The 16366-nt window shown below is 54.2% G+C and overlaps 1 protein-coding gene across 8 annotated transcripts in view; it reads left to right on the forward strand.

The window, feature by feature from the left end:
• The window catches only part of FAM120B (family with sequence similarity 120B), an 89535-nt gene that overhangs the window by 48916 nt on the left and 24253 nt on the right, over positions 1-16366 (forward strand). For 7 of the 8 annotated variants that reach the window (XM_047735241.1, XM_047735244.1, XM_047735243.1 and 4 more), the window contains one exon: positions 15569-15775. In XM_047735241.1, coding sequence (XP_047591197.1) covers positions 15569-15775 — 207 coding nt within the window. Of the gene's footprint in view, positions 1-8698; positions 12254-15568; positions 15776-16366 lie in introns of those variants that run through there. The other variant, XM_047735242.1, reaches the window with a different exon arrangement.

Below are 16366 nucleotides of genomic sequence, written 5' to 3' on the forward strand. Positions count from 1 at the left end.
TTCCAGGACATCCTGAGGTCACGTTTGCTCCAGCACATCAAAGTAAAGCCCACGGAATGAGGTTTTACTGCTGGAACCACTGAAACAGCCAGAGAAATACGGCACCATGGAAATGTGTGTTGGTAGAGTTATTTAGAAAAAATCGTTTGCTGTTAGACACTCAAAAAGTTGATGAATGAATGGATAGTAGAGGTAGAATCTGTCGAAACTTTTGGTAGACTTTTGAAGTTGATCTGTAAGCACAGAAGATGAAGACGCCCCAGACGGATTAAGTGAGACAAACATGTCAAGTCCAGCAGACGGCTCTGGCCCCTCCGTCTCGTCCGCGCGCGCACACACAGGTCCTTGCCGTGCTCTTCCCCCGGCGGCTGGCAGAGGTCATGGAGTGCCTTCGAGGAAGAGAGCGTGCTCTCGGGGGCCCAGCTGCCCCTCCCAGGTCTGGCGGCTGATGCCACTGTCACTTCCTGTGCCTGTGGCCCTGTGCTCACGGTGACACGTCGTACCGTGTGTCCCTGGCACGGTTCGGAGGATATGAGCTCCAGGGAGCAGGCACGTTTGTGGAGGAAGAGGAGAGGCCTGTCGTGACTCGGCCGCGGGCCTGGTGCCCTCCCTGCACTTCTGTCCCTCGCCCTTAGATGAGCCCCGCAGCCACCCCCCAAGTTGCTCTGGGAGCAACGAGCAGTGAGGACATGCTGGTCTGCTCGGGGCAGCAGATGGGTGCCTCACGGGAGTTCTCAGGGGAGATCTCGGACTCCAGAATGATCCGGGTGCCCGGCCGGTTGACCCCCAGCTGACTTGCCGTTGAGGAGAGCTGCAGGAGTCACGGGGCAGAGTCGCGGCACAGAGCACAGCAGGCCAGACCCGGGCTGCTGCCCCCTTTGTCAGTGACGCTGCTGGGTGCGCAGGCTTGCTCGCCCGTCAACGCTGGCCGCCGCAGCAGCAACAAAACCAAGCCGCCTCAGTGTGAGCCTGGGAGGGGCCGTGGGTCTGCACTGACGCCCAGGCCAGCCGCACCCAGGGGAGCCTCCTGTGCGTGTGTCCAGGTGCCGTTCACAGTTGTGAGGCTTCAGAATGGAAAAGCTTTGTGCAGAGTTGGGCCTCAGTCCCCCTCTTTGTCCTCCGCTGTCCCCACGCCATCCTGATACCCTGTCACTGCACTTCTCCCTGGGAACCCCTCCCTGGGACTTCGAAACTGGCCTCTGGCAGGTCACTCGCTCCCAGGGCAGAGGCGAAGGGCTGACGCTCAGAGCTTTGACGCTGGGCCATGGCCTCGCTGCCTCCTCCGTACGCCTTCTGTGGAGGGACTCCTTCCCTTCTGGAAGGACCTGCACGTGTTCCTCCACACCCACATGGGGCAGTTGCCTGCGTGCCGAGGGACGCCTCACCAGTGTCACCAGCTCTGCTTCAGTGCCTGTCCCCTTCCTGTGTCTGTGAGCGTCCCTTGTCTTCTGCTGGAGGACTCCCGGGCCCTCTCCTGGGGCTCGCGCTCTTCCAGACCGGACACTGGGCTTCACGCACCCTCGTATCTTCTCCGGTACCCGCACTTTCTGGGAAAGCCCCTCAGCTGGGGTTGTTTGCGTGGAGTGAGGTGTGTCCTCAGCTCCTTGGGGTGGAAGCGGAGTCTCCTAACTCCTGTGGAATCTTCGTACGTTGTCAGCACTCGGGTGCTGCCTGCTTCACACTTTGATCAGTCACCGTGTGTGTTTAGGCTAAAATGCTTACAGGAGTATTTTGTCTTCATGAATACGAGTCTTCAAATAAAAACTTGTTTTTCTGTAGCAGAACCAAATCTCCGGACAGGATTTGCATCTTACCTCTCTTTTTCAGACCCCGTTCCGCAGGTTGGCACGGGCATACCCAGGGTTGAGGGGGCTGGGTGTCCTGAGATATCCCAGTCCTGCCTTGTGCCCCTGCTCCCCTTCCTGCTCCCACAGTACCAGCCCGCAGGACGTGGGTGCCAGCTAGAGCTCGTGCAGTGCTGGGAGTGCGGGGGGCCATCTGTGCCCCTCGTCTTCCTGACCCAGGGGTCCTGTCTCCTTGTTCTTGCTCCCACGCTTCATGCCTGTGGCGGATCTGAGCCTCTGAAGTTCTCCCGGGGGCCAGACTTTGAAACTCCTAAGCCAGAACTTGGTGAGTTTACTCTGTTGCTCATGTGTATTGACTGTGGGATGTCTTACGTGACCCGAGGGCCAGGCAGGAGGAGAACGGTGGAATTATGGCTGATAGTTCAAATATTATCCTCCCGTCTTTCTTGCAAAGATTGGTATTTTATCATTTTTTTAACCTGTTTTTTTCTGACATTTTACACTTGGGAGTAGAATCGTATAATCTCATGGTGGGTGTGGGTCTGACCAGGGGGCTGCAGAGGGAGCCATGCTGCTTTGCTGTGCAATGATGGAGGATGGAAGACGGACGGGTGGGGGGTCGACTGAGCCCATCTTGGGAGCTGTAGAGTGGTGTGGGATGCCCTGTGGGCTCTGTGGCTCGGTCTGGAGTGGGGCCAGGGTAAGGAGAGTGGTCCATGGTGTGCTTGCCCATGGCAGCAGGAGGCCACGCGCCCCAGGACGCTCACATGCTGTGCGGTTCCCATGGCGGCTTCCGTGGGCACCGGGACTTGCTCTGGTCGGCACGGCTTTACACCTGGCCGGGCTTTGTCCGCTTTGCTCTGCTCTTGGGCACGTTCTGTAAGCCGTCAGAAAACAGGTTGTTTTTCTTGTTTGCCGCGTGTGATGGTCAGTTCTGAACTTTGGGTGTGTGTTGGGGGGGTAGCACGTGAGAGTGGTCAGCACTGTGCCACTCGGAGCTCCGAGCCCCAGACCCGCTGACACTGCACTCCTGGGATTGCAGCACGGCAGCTCAGCCGGGACGGGAACACGTTTACTGTGGGTCGTGTGCCAGACCCTGTGCCGAGAGTCCTGGGGCTGTGAGCACCCGCGTCCTGCTTCTCTGTGCAGGCGTCTGTCCGCGTCCAAAGGGCTCCTCCCGCACAGTGATGGGACACAAATGTGGCCCTGGGTATGAATGCACTTGGCCTCTCAAGACAGGCCCCGCGGAAGGGTCCGCCCTGCTGTTGTGACCGGCACAGTGTTTTTCTTCCTGCGCCTGCCCCTGTGCGTCAGGAGAAATCTGGTCTTGACACGTGGTCATTTGTGTACATGTAAACGCAACACCTTTTTTTTTTTTTTTAATTGAACTGTGACTGTAGTTTCTGAGTGTATAGTCGACAGCTGTTTTCAGAGTTCCCGCCGTGTGCGCAGTGAGGGGCCCTGGTGACAGGTGTCACACACACAGGGACTAGCCTGACACGTTGAACCTCCACTGGGTTTTCAGAGGCTCCTGCGTGGGTCAGGCGGACCTGGCTGTGTTGTTCCTCTGCTCCCCAGGGCGCACCAAGTGTCCTGACTCTGGAGGGCTGAGGACAGCCGGGCGTGAATGGGTCCCACACCTGCCCGTCCAGGCTCATGCGGGTCCCTTGAGGGTTCCTTTGTTTGTGCCTCGCTGCGACCAGGGGACCTGCTAGTGTGTGCAGGCCTGTGGAGCCTGACCTCTGCGTCTGTTCCTGTTCTATTTGCTGGTGCTCTCCTCACCCTGTGGGGGTTCTGCGTGCCCGTGGGGCAGTCGCCCTGGCGAAACCCTGGCCGAAGCGGAGTTGAGGTTGGCTCGGGCTGCAGCTTGCGTCTGTGGTAGTTCTGTTCCGTTTTAGTGTCATTTTGTGTAACTGCCAGTAAGCCCCAGTTAGTGGACCTTCCTTGGCCTGGGAGGGGCACCATTCCGTGGAGCTGTTGACTGTCCGTGTTTCCCGGGCAGCCTTGGAACCGGAACTGGTCTTTCTGGTTTCTGGGTCCCCATCAGCTGCTCCCTCACCTGGGCGGGCGTCTGGCAGGGCCCAGCTCCTCCTCCTCGTTACGCAGAGCCCCTGACTGCTCCTAGAACAGGTCTCTATTGATTGTATCTGTAAGGCCACACCTGTTAGGCACCTGGAACCAGTCTGTGCTTGCTGGGGACTCTGAGCCTGGAGCCAGGCCCAGCCTTCCGCCGTGATGACTGGGGCTCTGCAGGTGCCCCCTCAGTGTCACTTCTCTGGAAAAGGACAGCTGACATGGGGTTTCTTTGCCGGAAGGTACCCTCGGAGCTTCAGGTCAGCCCTACAGCCTGCGAGCTGCTCTGCTCCCCGCTCGCCCTAGTTCGCGTGAAGCTGGGGTTCCTCTGTTCCCTGAGTGACGGGGAATTGATCCTGGTCATCAGGCCTCCAGGAGCCCGTCTCTCCACTTGGTTTTCCACGCACCTCCAGCCGGCCTGGCACAGCCCTCGTCCTCGCACACTTGTGGAGGAGGAGAGGTGAGGTCTGTTCCCTGAAACCCTGCATTCTAATGCGGAAGTGAAATCACAAGGCAGCCGTGGCTGAGAAGTACTGTTTCCTGTCTCCCAGACATGGAGACGCGCAGGGAAGCACCACGGACCTGCCGGTTGCCCCTGACGTGAGTCCCTCGCTGGGACCGCATGCGGCGGTTGCTGAATCCAAGCGAACCGGCCAAGACTCGGGCCCCAGCACCAGCACTACCTGTGCCTCTGTGCGCCATGTGTCCCTTGGTCCCCCAGGGTCTCTACCCTTGCTCGAGCCAGGGAGGGTGGGGCCGCCTGGGTGGCTCCGTCAGTTGGGTGTCTGACTCTTGATTTTGGCTCAGGTGGTGGTCTCGGGGTCGTGAGATCGAGCCCTGTGTTGGGCTCCATGCTGGGTGTGGAGTCTGCTCGGGATTCTCCGTCTCCCTCTGCCCCTCCCTCCCTTCAAAAAAAAAAAAAGTTTGTGGGAGTTGGGGAGCAGGGAGAAAGTCATGTTTAGGAAACTGGACTAATGGCCATACAGTTTCTTGAACTAAAAGTTCCTGAAGCACTGGTGATGTCACCCCCTCCCGTGACCCCAGGGCAGTGCAACTGGGCTTGAGACCAGAGTCTTGCGTTGGTTGTTGGCCTGCTCTGACGTGTTACGTGTTTGCCCCTCGAAGCGGGAGCCGAGAAGGCGTCAGTTCCGCGTGAGATGAGGCGCAGCGTGATCCGTGCAGCTCACCTGAGCCTGAAGGAGGCAGGCAGCGTATTGAGGCAGTCAGGGGAACCGGTGGGGCCTGCGGGGCCCCGCGGCAGCCACTCACTTAGCCCGAGCTGGACGAACTTCCTCGCTGGGACCACGGGACCTGACAGGGCCCCTGGGGATGGTGTTCTCAGCCGAGGCAGCGCATTCTGATGTCTTCTAGGGTTGGTTATTTTCCAAGAGCAGACATCCTAGTTCCTGTCGGTCAGTGCACAGTGGCGTGCGTCGCTGCCCCCGTCACCTGTGCAGGTAGCACAGCTTGACCTCTACTCTGTCCTCACAGCACGTGTAACTTCGTATTTCAAGCAGTTAGAGAGCTTTGCTTTTGGAAGACACGAGTAGGTCCTGTTCCAGAGCAGAGTCTGTCTTTATTCCTCTGTCCTTCAGTTCCCATGGGCAGGACCCACACGGTTGCAGCGCCTGGGCAGCTCGTTAGTACCAGGCGGGACGGCTGAGCCCCGCAGAAGGTACACAATGGCCCGCGGTCCCTTGGCAGGGATGGGGGGCCTCCCAGCTCCGGAGCCTGTCCACTGCGTGGCCATTGCTGTGGCAGCTTCCCGACAGACGAGCACTCGCTGTGAGCACGCCCCACCTGCACGCGTAATGGACAGCAGGGTCTCCTTCTAGAACGGAAGCTGGCACAGCACAGCTGTCAGGATCGTGCCCTGTTCTCACCAGCACGTGCCTCGGTCTGGGTGCGCTGTGGCCTCCGGCGTGTGTGGACTCGGCTTGCCTGGTGTCGCACAGCACGTACACAGGAAGACCGTGATTGTGTCTGTGAGGTGGAGTCAGCCCCTTCCCCTGGTAAAGACCCTTAGGCCATCCGTCTGTAGGGCGGCAGCAGCCGGACGAGGAAATATGCCACAGAGCAGGTTCTGGTATTTAAGCAGCTCGCTCGCTCACTGAGTAGAGATCGGGACTCCGACTCTGCCAGACTGTCCTGGGGTGCAGGGAAACAAAGGCTTTCATCCCCGGAGGGTGGGTTCAGTGGGAGTGTGACTGTGGTGAGCAGCAGGCCTCCTGGGGTGGGAGGGCATTCCTGTCCCCTCGTCCTCCTCCTCCAGGCATTTGCCCCTGGCCTGGAATGTAATGGATCTGAGCTGATACTAGGGTAAGGACAGGAGTGCCTTGGAAGGGAGCAAAGAAATTGGCTGGGTTCGTTGTGTAGCTTAGAGACTGAAGAGGTGGCTCTGGTCACAGCTGGGACTCCCCCGCAGGTGTGTGTGTGTGGGGGGCTTGGGCAGCAAAGTGACAGGCACCCCTCCAGGGGCCATATATGCCAGCCCAAATAGGTCACAGGTAGGGACAGAGTGAGTCTGGCAGGGGGCCCAGCACAGGGGTGTGGGGGCTGCTGCTGGTGGGACGGAAGGTGAGGTGTGTTCAGGGAACGCCTACAGGCCGACCCAGGTGTGGGGATCCCGTTCTCCTGGTTGGGTGTCAGAGGTGAGATGGAAAGAGCTCAGTGTGGGGAGGGTCCCATGTGCGATGCGTGTTCACACAGTGGCACCTACAAGTCTGAAGCTTGGGGAGAGTTCGTGTTGGAGGTGAATTTGGGAAGTGTGAGCCCATTGGGATGTATCAACATAGGGAGAAGAAAGAGGTGTAGCAAAAGGATGTCCGTGAGGGGTCCTGAAAACACCTTCCTGAAGGACGGGTGAGAGCTTGGAGAGAAGATGGGTGTGCGGGGGTGGGCAGAGCGCCCGGGCACGGGGGGCCATCCGAGAAGGGTTGAGGACGTGTGCTGGACTTGACCCTGGAACGGCTTCTGAAGAGTGGTGGTGGGATGGGGGGAAGGTGCTGGGGCTGGAGAGAGTGAGACACCCTTGGGGAGTGTGGGGAAGGAGAGGGACGAGGCTGTTGACGGGGTGACAGTGTGTGTGGGGGGGCACCTAAGGGAGGAGAAGGAAGTTTCCCTCTTCAGTGCCACCTGCTGTGTGTGCCATCTCTCTGGCTCACATGGCATTTCCTGACCCCTCGCGGCAGTGAGGGCTCGGTCCTTTCTGGGCAGCAGAGAAGCCTTGAGGATAGAAGAGTTAACCTCGAAAGTTGGGATCCAAAGGGAAGTGATTATGTTTGAAAAATGAAATTATCAACACATCCAGCCCTTTAAGACTCTGACTTTATTTCTGGTTTATGTGTTTTTCTTGATTTAAAGTTTATTTTTAGCACCTGATAATTAAAACTGTAGAGGTTCCCAAAATGCCCATGTCTGTTGGTGGAATTATCCTCAATGAACACACTTTACAAACCCTCCAGCAAAGACTCCGTGAGAATAAAGAAGGCAAGTGCCGGTCTCTGGGTTGTGGCCTGTCTATTTAAAGTGCTCACCTGCCAGCGTGTGTGTATTTTTGTCATGCCCAGAATTGCTAGTATACGTGGGATATAATTTTAAGGTTTCTTAAAATGAGAGTGTATGAACTGGAACAGGAAAAAAAATACATCTTTACTTTTACCACTTTCTAACTTAAATCCATCCTTTTATTTACAACGCAGCCCACAGATCCTAGTAATGACAGCAGCAGCTGTGGGTGTTCACCAGTGAGGGTCACGGAGGGTCCGATGGCATCTTAGAGTTGGAGAAATCTGTGCGTGTCCTTGCCTGTCACCCTCGTCTCCAGATTAGTTACTACACTCACTGCTCTTAATCATTTGAAGATATACAAAGAAGTGGTTAAATTCCTAGATCATAAATTCAGGTTATTTTTAAAAGTTAATTAACTTTTAAGATTTTATTTATTTAATTTGACAGAGATGCAGTGAGAGAGGGAACATAAGCCATAAGCAGGCGGAGTAGGAGAGGGAGACGCTGGTTTCCCACCGAGCAGGGAGCCTGATGCGGGCTTAATCCCAGGACCCCGGGATCACGACCTGAACCGAAGGCAGATGCTTAACGACTGAGCCACCCAGGCGCCTCAAATTTAGGTTATTTTTAAAACTACTTCATTATAATTAATTCTTCAAGCTTCTAAGTTATTCTGAGAAAGAATCCATACATTTCACCAGACTGCCAAAAATATTTATGATATGAAAAAGTTGAGAGCCCTGGCTGAAGAGACAAAGGGTGCTGAGACTGCCCTCAGGGGTAGGAGACTAAGGTCGTCTGGATGGATTTTCCTGTTGAAGACTAATAAAAAAAAAACCCAAAAAAGTATTAAGAAAAATAGATCTGAAAGTATCGGATGGCTACAAGGGTCATGAAGAATTACTGAGTCAAGATTGTAGAAAACAGAAGTCCGGGAAGGGCAGCCAAGCATGGGGAACCACTTTTGCTCCAGTGTATATACCTGGTAAGAAAGGAGAAAACATAATTGGCCCCAGTCAGGAGTAGGCGAGGTGTCCCACAGACCCTGCCAAGAGCACAGGGGTCACGTGCTCCAGACAACTTCGTACACAAGTTTAGCAGCTTAGACGGAGTGGACTAGATCTCCCCAAAGCACACATGACTGCAGTCCGCACATTATCTAATAGGTTTTAGACAGCCCCTTAACTGTTAAGAAAATTTCATTCACAGTTTTTAAAACTCTGCAAAATACACCTGTAACCCAGTTGGTTTCACTGGGTCATTTATCAGAATTCAAAGAATTAATGCCACTTCTTCTCATTATCTTCCAGAAAATATAAGAAGATGGAATACTTCCCAATGAGACCAGATTTACCCTGATACCAAAACCAGATAAATGAATTACCAAAAAACCACATCCGGCCAGTGTCCCACATGAACACAGATACAGACATCCTTAACAAAATGTAGCAGACCAAACCAAGCGGTGTGTAGACAGAAGCGTTCACCATGGCCAAGTGGGTTGTTTACTGCCGAGATGCATGGCTGATTCAGAATGCAAAAACCTGTCTGTGCAATTCCCTCCTAGGCTCGTGAGGAAGAATCAGCGGCCCTGTCAAGTGTTCAGAAAAATCATTTCACAAAATTCAGTACCACTTGTGACAAAACGTCAAAGAACAAGAGTAGAGGCGCCTTCTTCAGCCTGATAAGGGTTAGCTGCTCAGTGCCCTGCGGTTGACACCGTGCGAACCAGTGACAGGCCACAGCCCGTCCCCCCGAGGTGGCAGCGACGGCTGGGACCTGGACATCTGCCCGCACCATCCCACTCGAGAGCCCAGAGCCTGCAGGTGTGGCCTGTGCACTGAGGCAGGAAAAGGAACTAACAGGCATTTGGATCACTGAGGGACAGAAAGACGGTCCCAATTTGCAGATGACATGATTCTGTACACAGAGAATCCCAAGGAATCCATCAAAAAACTCCTAGAGCTAGTGGGAGTTCAGGTTCAGCAAGATCTCAGGCTAAAGACCAACATAGAAACAAACAAAAAATTGCATTTCTGTATACTAAAATTTAAAAGGTAACACCACTTAAATTGTTCCATAAAAATGAATTACCAAGGTATGACCCTAACAGACTCAGTATCCGTGTGCCGAGAATTACAAAATGCTGGTCAAAGAAGTCTGAGGAAGCTCGAGTTTTTGGAGAGGCGGATGCACCATGCTCGTGGGCTGCAAGTGTTTGTACCGTGGAGAGGTCCGTTCTCCCCAGCGGAGTCCAGCAAGGTTTTTTGTTACTGACACGACAGGATTATTCTAGAATTCATACGGAAGAGAACAAAATAGAGCCAGAGCTGTCCTGGAAAGGAAGAACAGTGTGGGAGGAGTATCGCTGGTTAACATGGCTGCTGATGCGGCTCGCCGTGTCGCTGCACCCGTCAGGACTGCGGATCGGCCGAGGGTCGGACGCACGGGTCAGGGAACTGAGCAGTGGGACCACGGGGACCACCGCCTGCTTCCGGCGAAGCTGAGGTCTCGGCTGCGGTCCAGCAGTGTGCTGGAGCCGTTGCACAACCACAGACAAAACACAGGGGTTGTGACCTTCACCTGACTATTCCTGCGAGAGGTCAACTCAAGGAGGACGCCGAGCTACGTGCGACGTGTGCTGCTGTAGACTTCTGGGTGGAAAGTAGAAAACTTCGGAATCTAGGGCTAGGTAGACAGTTCTAAGGTTTCACATCAAAAGTGTGATCCTTAAGAGAAAAAAAGCAGTAAGTTGGACTCCATCAGAATTAAAAAAACATTTGGTCTGTGAAAAGTGAGGAAACGTCAAGCTGCTCAATGGGAGAAAATATGTGTTAACAAGTCCGATGAAGGTCTTGCAAGTAGAAAACGTAAGGTAGTAAAACCAGTCCACTTAGAAAATGGGCAAAGACATAAACAGATGTTTCACCGGGAAAGATGTTTGCCTTGCCGCACGCTCATTACAGCGGCAGCGAGGGGTCGCCGGATAGCCAGAGCGGCACACCGATGGCAGCAGGCCCTGCGAGGAGGATGGGTACTCACGCGCCGGGGGGTCTTGGGGTGGGTGCGTGAGCCCCTGAGGCCCTGAGCACGCACGTACCGCATGCCTCAGTGTCTCCCCACACAATGTTTGTCCCACAGACGTGGGGCTTCTGCCCACTCCAGACGCAGCCATGAGCGTCCCCACAGCTGCACATGTGATGGCAGGAGCTGGGAACAAGAACGACGTCTTTAACGAGGCGAACACTCAAAGGCCAGTGGGGCCGGCTGTGAGAGGCAGGGCCCGACACACTCGCTGCATGTGCGGATCTTGGGGGGCCATGCAGGGTGACGAAGCCGGTCCCCACATGGCCATGCTCTGAGTGCCATGCTAGGGAGATGGAGGATGGGGCAGGCAGGGCTACCCCTCAGGCTCTGCATGACGGAGGCTCTGCATCTGACAGTGGTGGTGGTCATGCAGATGACATCTGTGACATCACACACATGTCCACACGTGGGCACAGGCCCATCTCCTGGTCTGGATGCTGCACTGTAGCATGGAGGGTTGAGCACTGTGGGTGATGAGGGGGCGTCTGTGGGACCTGCGGTACAGCCTCTGCAGCAGCTTGCGAATCTGTCGCCATTGCAAAATAAAAATCCCAGACCGGCCATGTACTGCCTCCCAGACACTCCCAAGACGGAGGGGCACCACGTCTCGGGGAGAGGAGGATAGAGGTGAACTGGGCACTCATCCTGAGAAACTAGTGTGACAGGATGAGAAAAAGTGGACTTCGAGTGGGGATGCTTCCTAGAGAGATGGTGGTGGTCCGCACCGGGAGCGTGTCAGGACTCTAACTGGGCCAGTTCACCTGGGCAGCTTCAGAAATACATGAAATGGAGACTTAAAGGACGGCAGAGAGAAACGCTCCAGGGGCAGACCTGAGAACCAGGCTCCGCACAATGTGGCCCTGTGGGCCAGACCCAGCCCACAGCTTGTGCTCGTACCATCCTGCAAGCTAAGAGTGGTTTTTACGTTTTTGAAGAGCATTCAACAGAGACTATACAAGGCCAACAAAGCCTGGCGTACTAACCATCTTGGCCCTTTACAGAAAAAGTTTATTGAGTCCTGCTTTAACCCATTCCTCTGCAGAGCATGGAACAAACAGAGGGAACACTAAGGGTCAGAGGCCGAGAACACAGTGAACACAGGCCCTCCTGGCCCCACGGGCTCCCAGAGTCGCAGGACACTGCGCTCGGAGATGGCTGATGTGGACCGTGCAACCGTCCTGGAGCCCCAGCTGGTCTCAGACCGTTGAGGCCATCCTGCTTTCTGACAACAGTAGGAATGATAGGAAAATCAACAATAACACAAAAATTAAAACTCACAGTCACTTGAATATTAAATAGAATATTTCGAACTCATGTACAAATAGAAATCACAGTAGACATTATGAAATAATTTGGACAACAGTGAAAATAGTCATACTGAAATTAGCAGATGAAGCCAAAAGCTGTTCTTAGAAGGAAACTTATAGCATTAAAGTGAATATGTTTGAAAAGGGAGGCCCCGAGCCTGGTGTGAGTAGATGTCTCTGTAATTAGAAATGAACAGATCAAACCCAAAGAGGACGGTAGGAAGGAGATAGTAAAGGACCAAGAGTCAGTGACTAAGTGGCCCATGTGAGGAAGGAGAAGAGGGGCACTGACGGGCGCCAGCGTGGGCGCCTGCGTGGCTGAGTCTGTGAAGTGTCCACTTGGTTTTGGCTTAGATCAGGGTGAATGGGGTCAGCTTGAGGTTCTCGCTCTCCCTCTGCCATAATCAGGATATTGGGAACAACACTATACCAGTAAATTTGGGAAGTTGGTAAAATGAACAAACTCCTTGAAAAACCCACCATAGGGGCGCCTGGGTGGCTCAGTGGGTTAAGCCTCTGCCTTCGGCTCAGGTCATGATCTCAGGGTCCTGGGATTGAGCCCCATCGGGCGCTCTGCTCAGCGGGGAGCCTGCTTCCTCCTCTCTCTCTGCCTCCCACTCTGCCTACCTGTGCTTTCTCTCTCTCTCTCTCCGACAAAATCTTTAAAAAAAAAAAAAAACCCACTGTAGTTAAGACTGGAGTGTGATGATAGTCTGAATGGTTCTGAATCTCCTGAGGACTGTGAAGGAAACCGCAGATCCCACTGGCTCCCGGCCAGCATCCCCGAACCTCAGGAGGAGGCGCCACGAGGGTTTTCGTCTACCTTGTCTTAACAGGTCCAGCAAAACCAGGGAACCAAAGACAGGAGAACACATGAAAATTAGCGGCCATTCTGTTTCATGAAAATAAATTCAAAGCTTCCAGAAAAAATTAGCAGACAATCTGGCTATACATAAACTTGATACAAAGTTAACCTTTGAAAACCAGTGTGATTCACTATAACGCAATAAATAAGAAAAGGCATATGTTTTTGTTGGAGGATGCAGGAAAACTGTATCGTTCAATTCAGTACTTGTTCATGGTAAAATCTCTCAGTAAGTCAGACTAGAAGGCAGCTTCCTTGATGTAGCAAAGATTAAATCTACAGTAGAAACCAGACTTAATGGTGAAATACTGAAAGGTTTGTTTTTCCTGTCTAGTGGGAGTGAGTTGGGGGTACGTTCTTTTTTTTTTTTTTTTAAAGATTTTATTTATTTATTTGACAGAGATCACAAGTAGGCAGAGAGGCAGGCAGAGAGAGAGGAGGAAGCAGGCTCCCTGCTGAGCAGAGAGCCCGATGTGGGGCTCGACCCTAGGACCCTGAGATCATGACCTGAGCCAAAGGCAGAGGCTTAACCCACTGAGCCACCCAGGCGCCCAAGGTGTAGAGTTTAAAAGAAATAAAACTTAACCATCTTTGACAGATGGCATGATTGTATAAATGGAAAATCATTTCTACAAGTTTAACAGGCGCTCGATACAGAGTTGGCATATACAAGCCACGTGAACGCTGTGAAACAAGGCAAGTAAAAATAACCCCCCAGGTTTTTTACATTTACACCAGCATCAAAGAAAGAACATGAAATAGCAAAAAACAAAAGCTGTGCAGAATGTCTACGTTGACAGGCACAACATTTCTGAGAGAACCTAACGTGAGACTCCCCATATAAAGGCATCTGTGACCCCCCGAGTCACGCACAGATCCCAGGAGTTCCCCGTGGGTGGCAGCGTGCGCTGGGACAGTGAGGACAGCCCCTTGCTCCCTGTGTGGTAGCCTCCTGAGTGGTGTCCCCAGAAGCAGGTGGACGCAGCAGTGCACACTGCCTGACTCGTAAATTCACGGACGTGCAACACCAGCCGCAGTTTGAGCCTTTGGCCAGCGCTCACCGCTCCGGGGCAGGGAGGGTGCCGGGGAGGCCAGCGCAGCTTTCTGGGCATGGCGGCGCGTGCTTTGTGGCCTAAGTGTACGCTGCACTGTTGGTGGAAATGTGGTACTTTGTGGTACACGTGGGTCCGTGCTCTGGAGGGGGTGTACCTTGTTTAATTATAAAACAGACACAGGTGTAGAAGAGGTGAGCACAAAGCGTGAAAAAGAATTGTTTCTGTTACAGAAAAATCTACCAAGTTAGAGAAGTGCCCCCAGCACATGGAGAAAATACGCAACGTCTCTGTCTGGGCACCTTTCCCACCGGCTGCTCTGACTGCATGGTCACCGTGGTCTGAGCACTGGGGTGAGAGCCCGTGGTGATGGGGCCAGGGTGGGGAAGCTCAGGGCTGCTTGAAGTTTGCAAGAGGAGTAGCAAAGATGGGACGTCCTAGACTCCCATTATCCCTTGGCGCGTTGTCCAGACCGGAGGGCTGAGCCACATGTGGCCCTGAGCCCCTGAAATGTGGCTAGGGCATCTGAGGAACTGAGTATTTGATTTTGGTTCATTTAAAATCAGATACACATGATACACATGGCTCCTGACTCCTGGCTAGGACTGTGCGGTTCTAGACAGACAGTGACAGCACGTGCATGGGCGGGGAAGTGTGAGAGCTCGACGCACAGTGAGACGGTGGACAGTGCTGCAGGGCAGTGGCAGGGGGAGCAGCAGCGGGCACGGGCCTCACCCAGAGGCACCTGCAGAGCAGAGGGAGTGAAGACACCCACTTCTAACTACCCGGTGTCCCCTCAGCCCCACAGACCTGTTCGTGGTTGCTCTTTCTGGGAGAATGTAAAAGCTGTGCCGTACAGCAGACACTTTCATTAGACCTTAGATTGAGGCGCCTGGGGGCTCGGTCAGTGAGGTGTCTGCCTTTGGCTCAGGTCATGATCCCGGGGTCCTGGGATCGAGCCCCACGTCTGGCTCCCTGCTCAGCGGGGAGGCTGCTTCTCCCTCTCCCTCTCCCTCTGCCACTCCCCCTCCTTGTGCTTGCTTGCTCTCAGATAGTTAAAATCTTAAAAAAAAAAAAAAAAGTCACACATACCCTTTAGTTAACTCTGGGGTAATTGTAGCTCATGATAACTTTTTTAAAATGATCAGTTTTATTTTAATAAGCAAAGTGAATCCGTACTTGTAAAGGGATGAAACGTCTGTGACTTCTTTCATAGTTTATTTTGGTTTTGTAAACTGTACTGGACATGCGGTGACACTTAGAATAGCCACTGTGTAATTTGAGCAGACAGCGAGGGACTCGGTGGGCACGAGCGAGGTTACCCGTTCGTTCGCGTGGGTGCCTCAGCATGGGCCCCGCATCCCAAAGTGGACGTGGCTCCGTCCGTGCGTGGAGAGAACGTGAGACGCCACAACAAGAGGAAATACTTTATATTCGTGTGACTTAATTTGTAAAAAGTTACCCAGTCATCAGCGCTGTGAAATAATTAACACTTTTGTTAGGACAGCTGAGTGCTTCTTAAGCATACGATGGCCTCGCCGGTATCTCAGACCGGCCTCTCTCAGCCTCCTTCCTTGGCCGTGCGCCCGTAGCCGCTGACCTTGCAGTGTTTCCTGGTGGACCGTGGCTCTGACCTGCGGAGGGGCAGTTCTGAGTTGCACACACAGGCCCGGGCGAGCATCTGGGGCGTGCACAGTAGGTGTGTGCGAGGGTGCACACTTGTGCTGCGGCTCCCCTCCCACGGCCCCGGGGCTCCCTGAGGGCCTGGGGGCACAGCGCTGTGGCTGCCGTGCAGCACTGAGGGACGGGGTGTCTCCTTCCCCGCACGCGCGTGACTCCTCCTCTCCGTTCTCTGTCTGCACCCCACAGCTTGACTACATCGACCCCCGAGCCGTGCAGCTTGGCTCCCTCCTGGTCCGCGGCCTCACCACTCTGGTCTTGGTCAACAGTGCGTGCGGCTTCCCCTGGAGGACGAGTGACTTCATGCCCTGGAACGTGTTTGACGGGAAGCTGTTCCATCAGAAGTACCTGCAGGCGGAGAAGGGGCACAGCGTGGAGGCGCTCGTGGAGCAGAACGTGAGTCCACGGTTTCTTCGTGTTCAGAGACAGTGGGTTTGAGGCCAGGCGCTCAGAGGAGCCCTAGAGCTCTGAGTCCTGGGCCAGACATGGGTTCTGTGCGTCCTGAGGCCGCTCTGCTGGGACGAGCAGACGTCCTTTCCAGAGACCTCCCCGTGGAGGAGGCACGTGTTCCAGGCTTGGAAATTCTTCAGTTTACACTGACCGCGAGTTACGTGGCTGCAGTTACCGTGCTTTCGATAGAGCCTTGTTCCAGAAAGGCAGGAACACGGGTGGAGAGGCTTAAGCCTTCGGCGTCATCAGATCTCATAGCTTCTCCCAAAATACTGCCAGAGGGCTCGAGTAGCCAAAGTCCCGCTGAAGGACGGCAGGGAGCACCCCACCCTGTCCAGCGTGGCCCCCCTCTTCACGGCCTTTCTCTCCCTGGCCTTCTCGAATCAAGGACTGTTTCCCCAGAGGTGCCTTTGCAGACCTCAGACTAATTCAGTAGGAATAATTGTATTCACTTGAAAACATCCCCCCGGGGGCTGCTGGCTCCGTGATGGCCGGCTGTGTGCGTGCGAGTGCTCCGTGATTCCTGGGAGGCCTCCG

This window comes from Lutra lutra, chromosome 6, assembly GCF_902655055.1.
Source record: "Lutra lutra chromosome 6, mLutLut1.2, whole genome shotgun sequence".
Taxonomy (NCBI): Eukaryota; Metazoa; Chordata; class Mammalia; order Carnivora; family Mustelidae; genus Lutra; species Lutra lutra.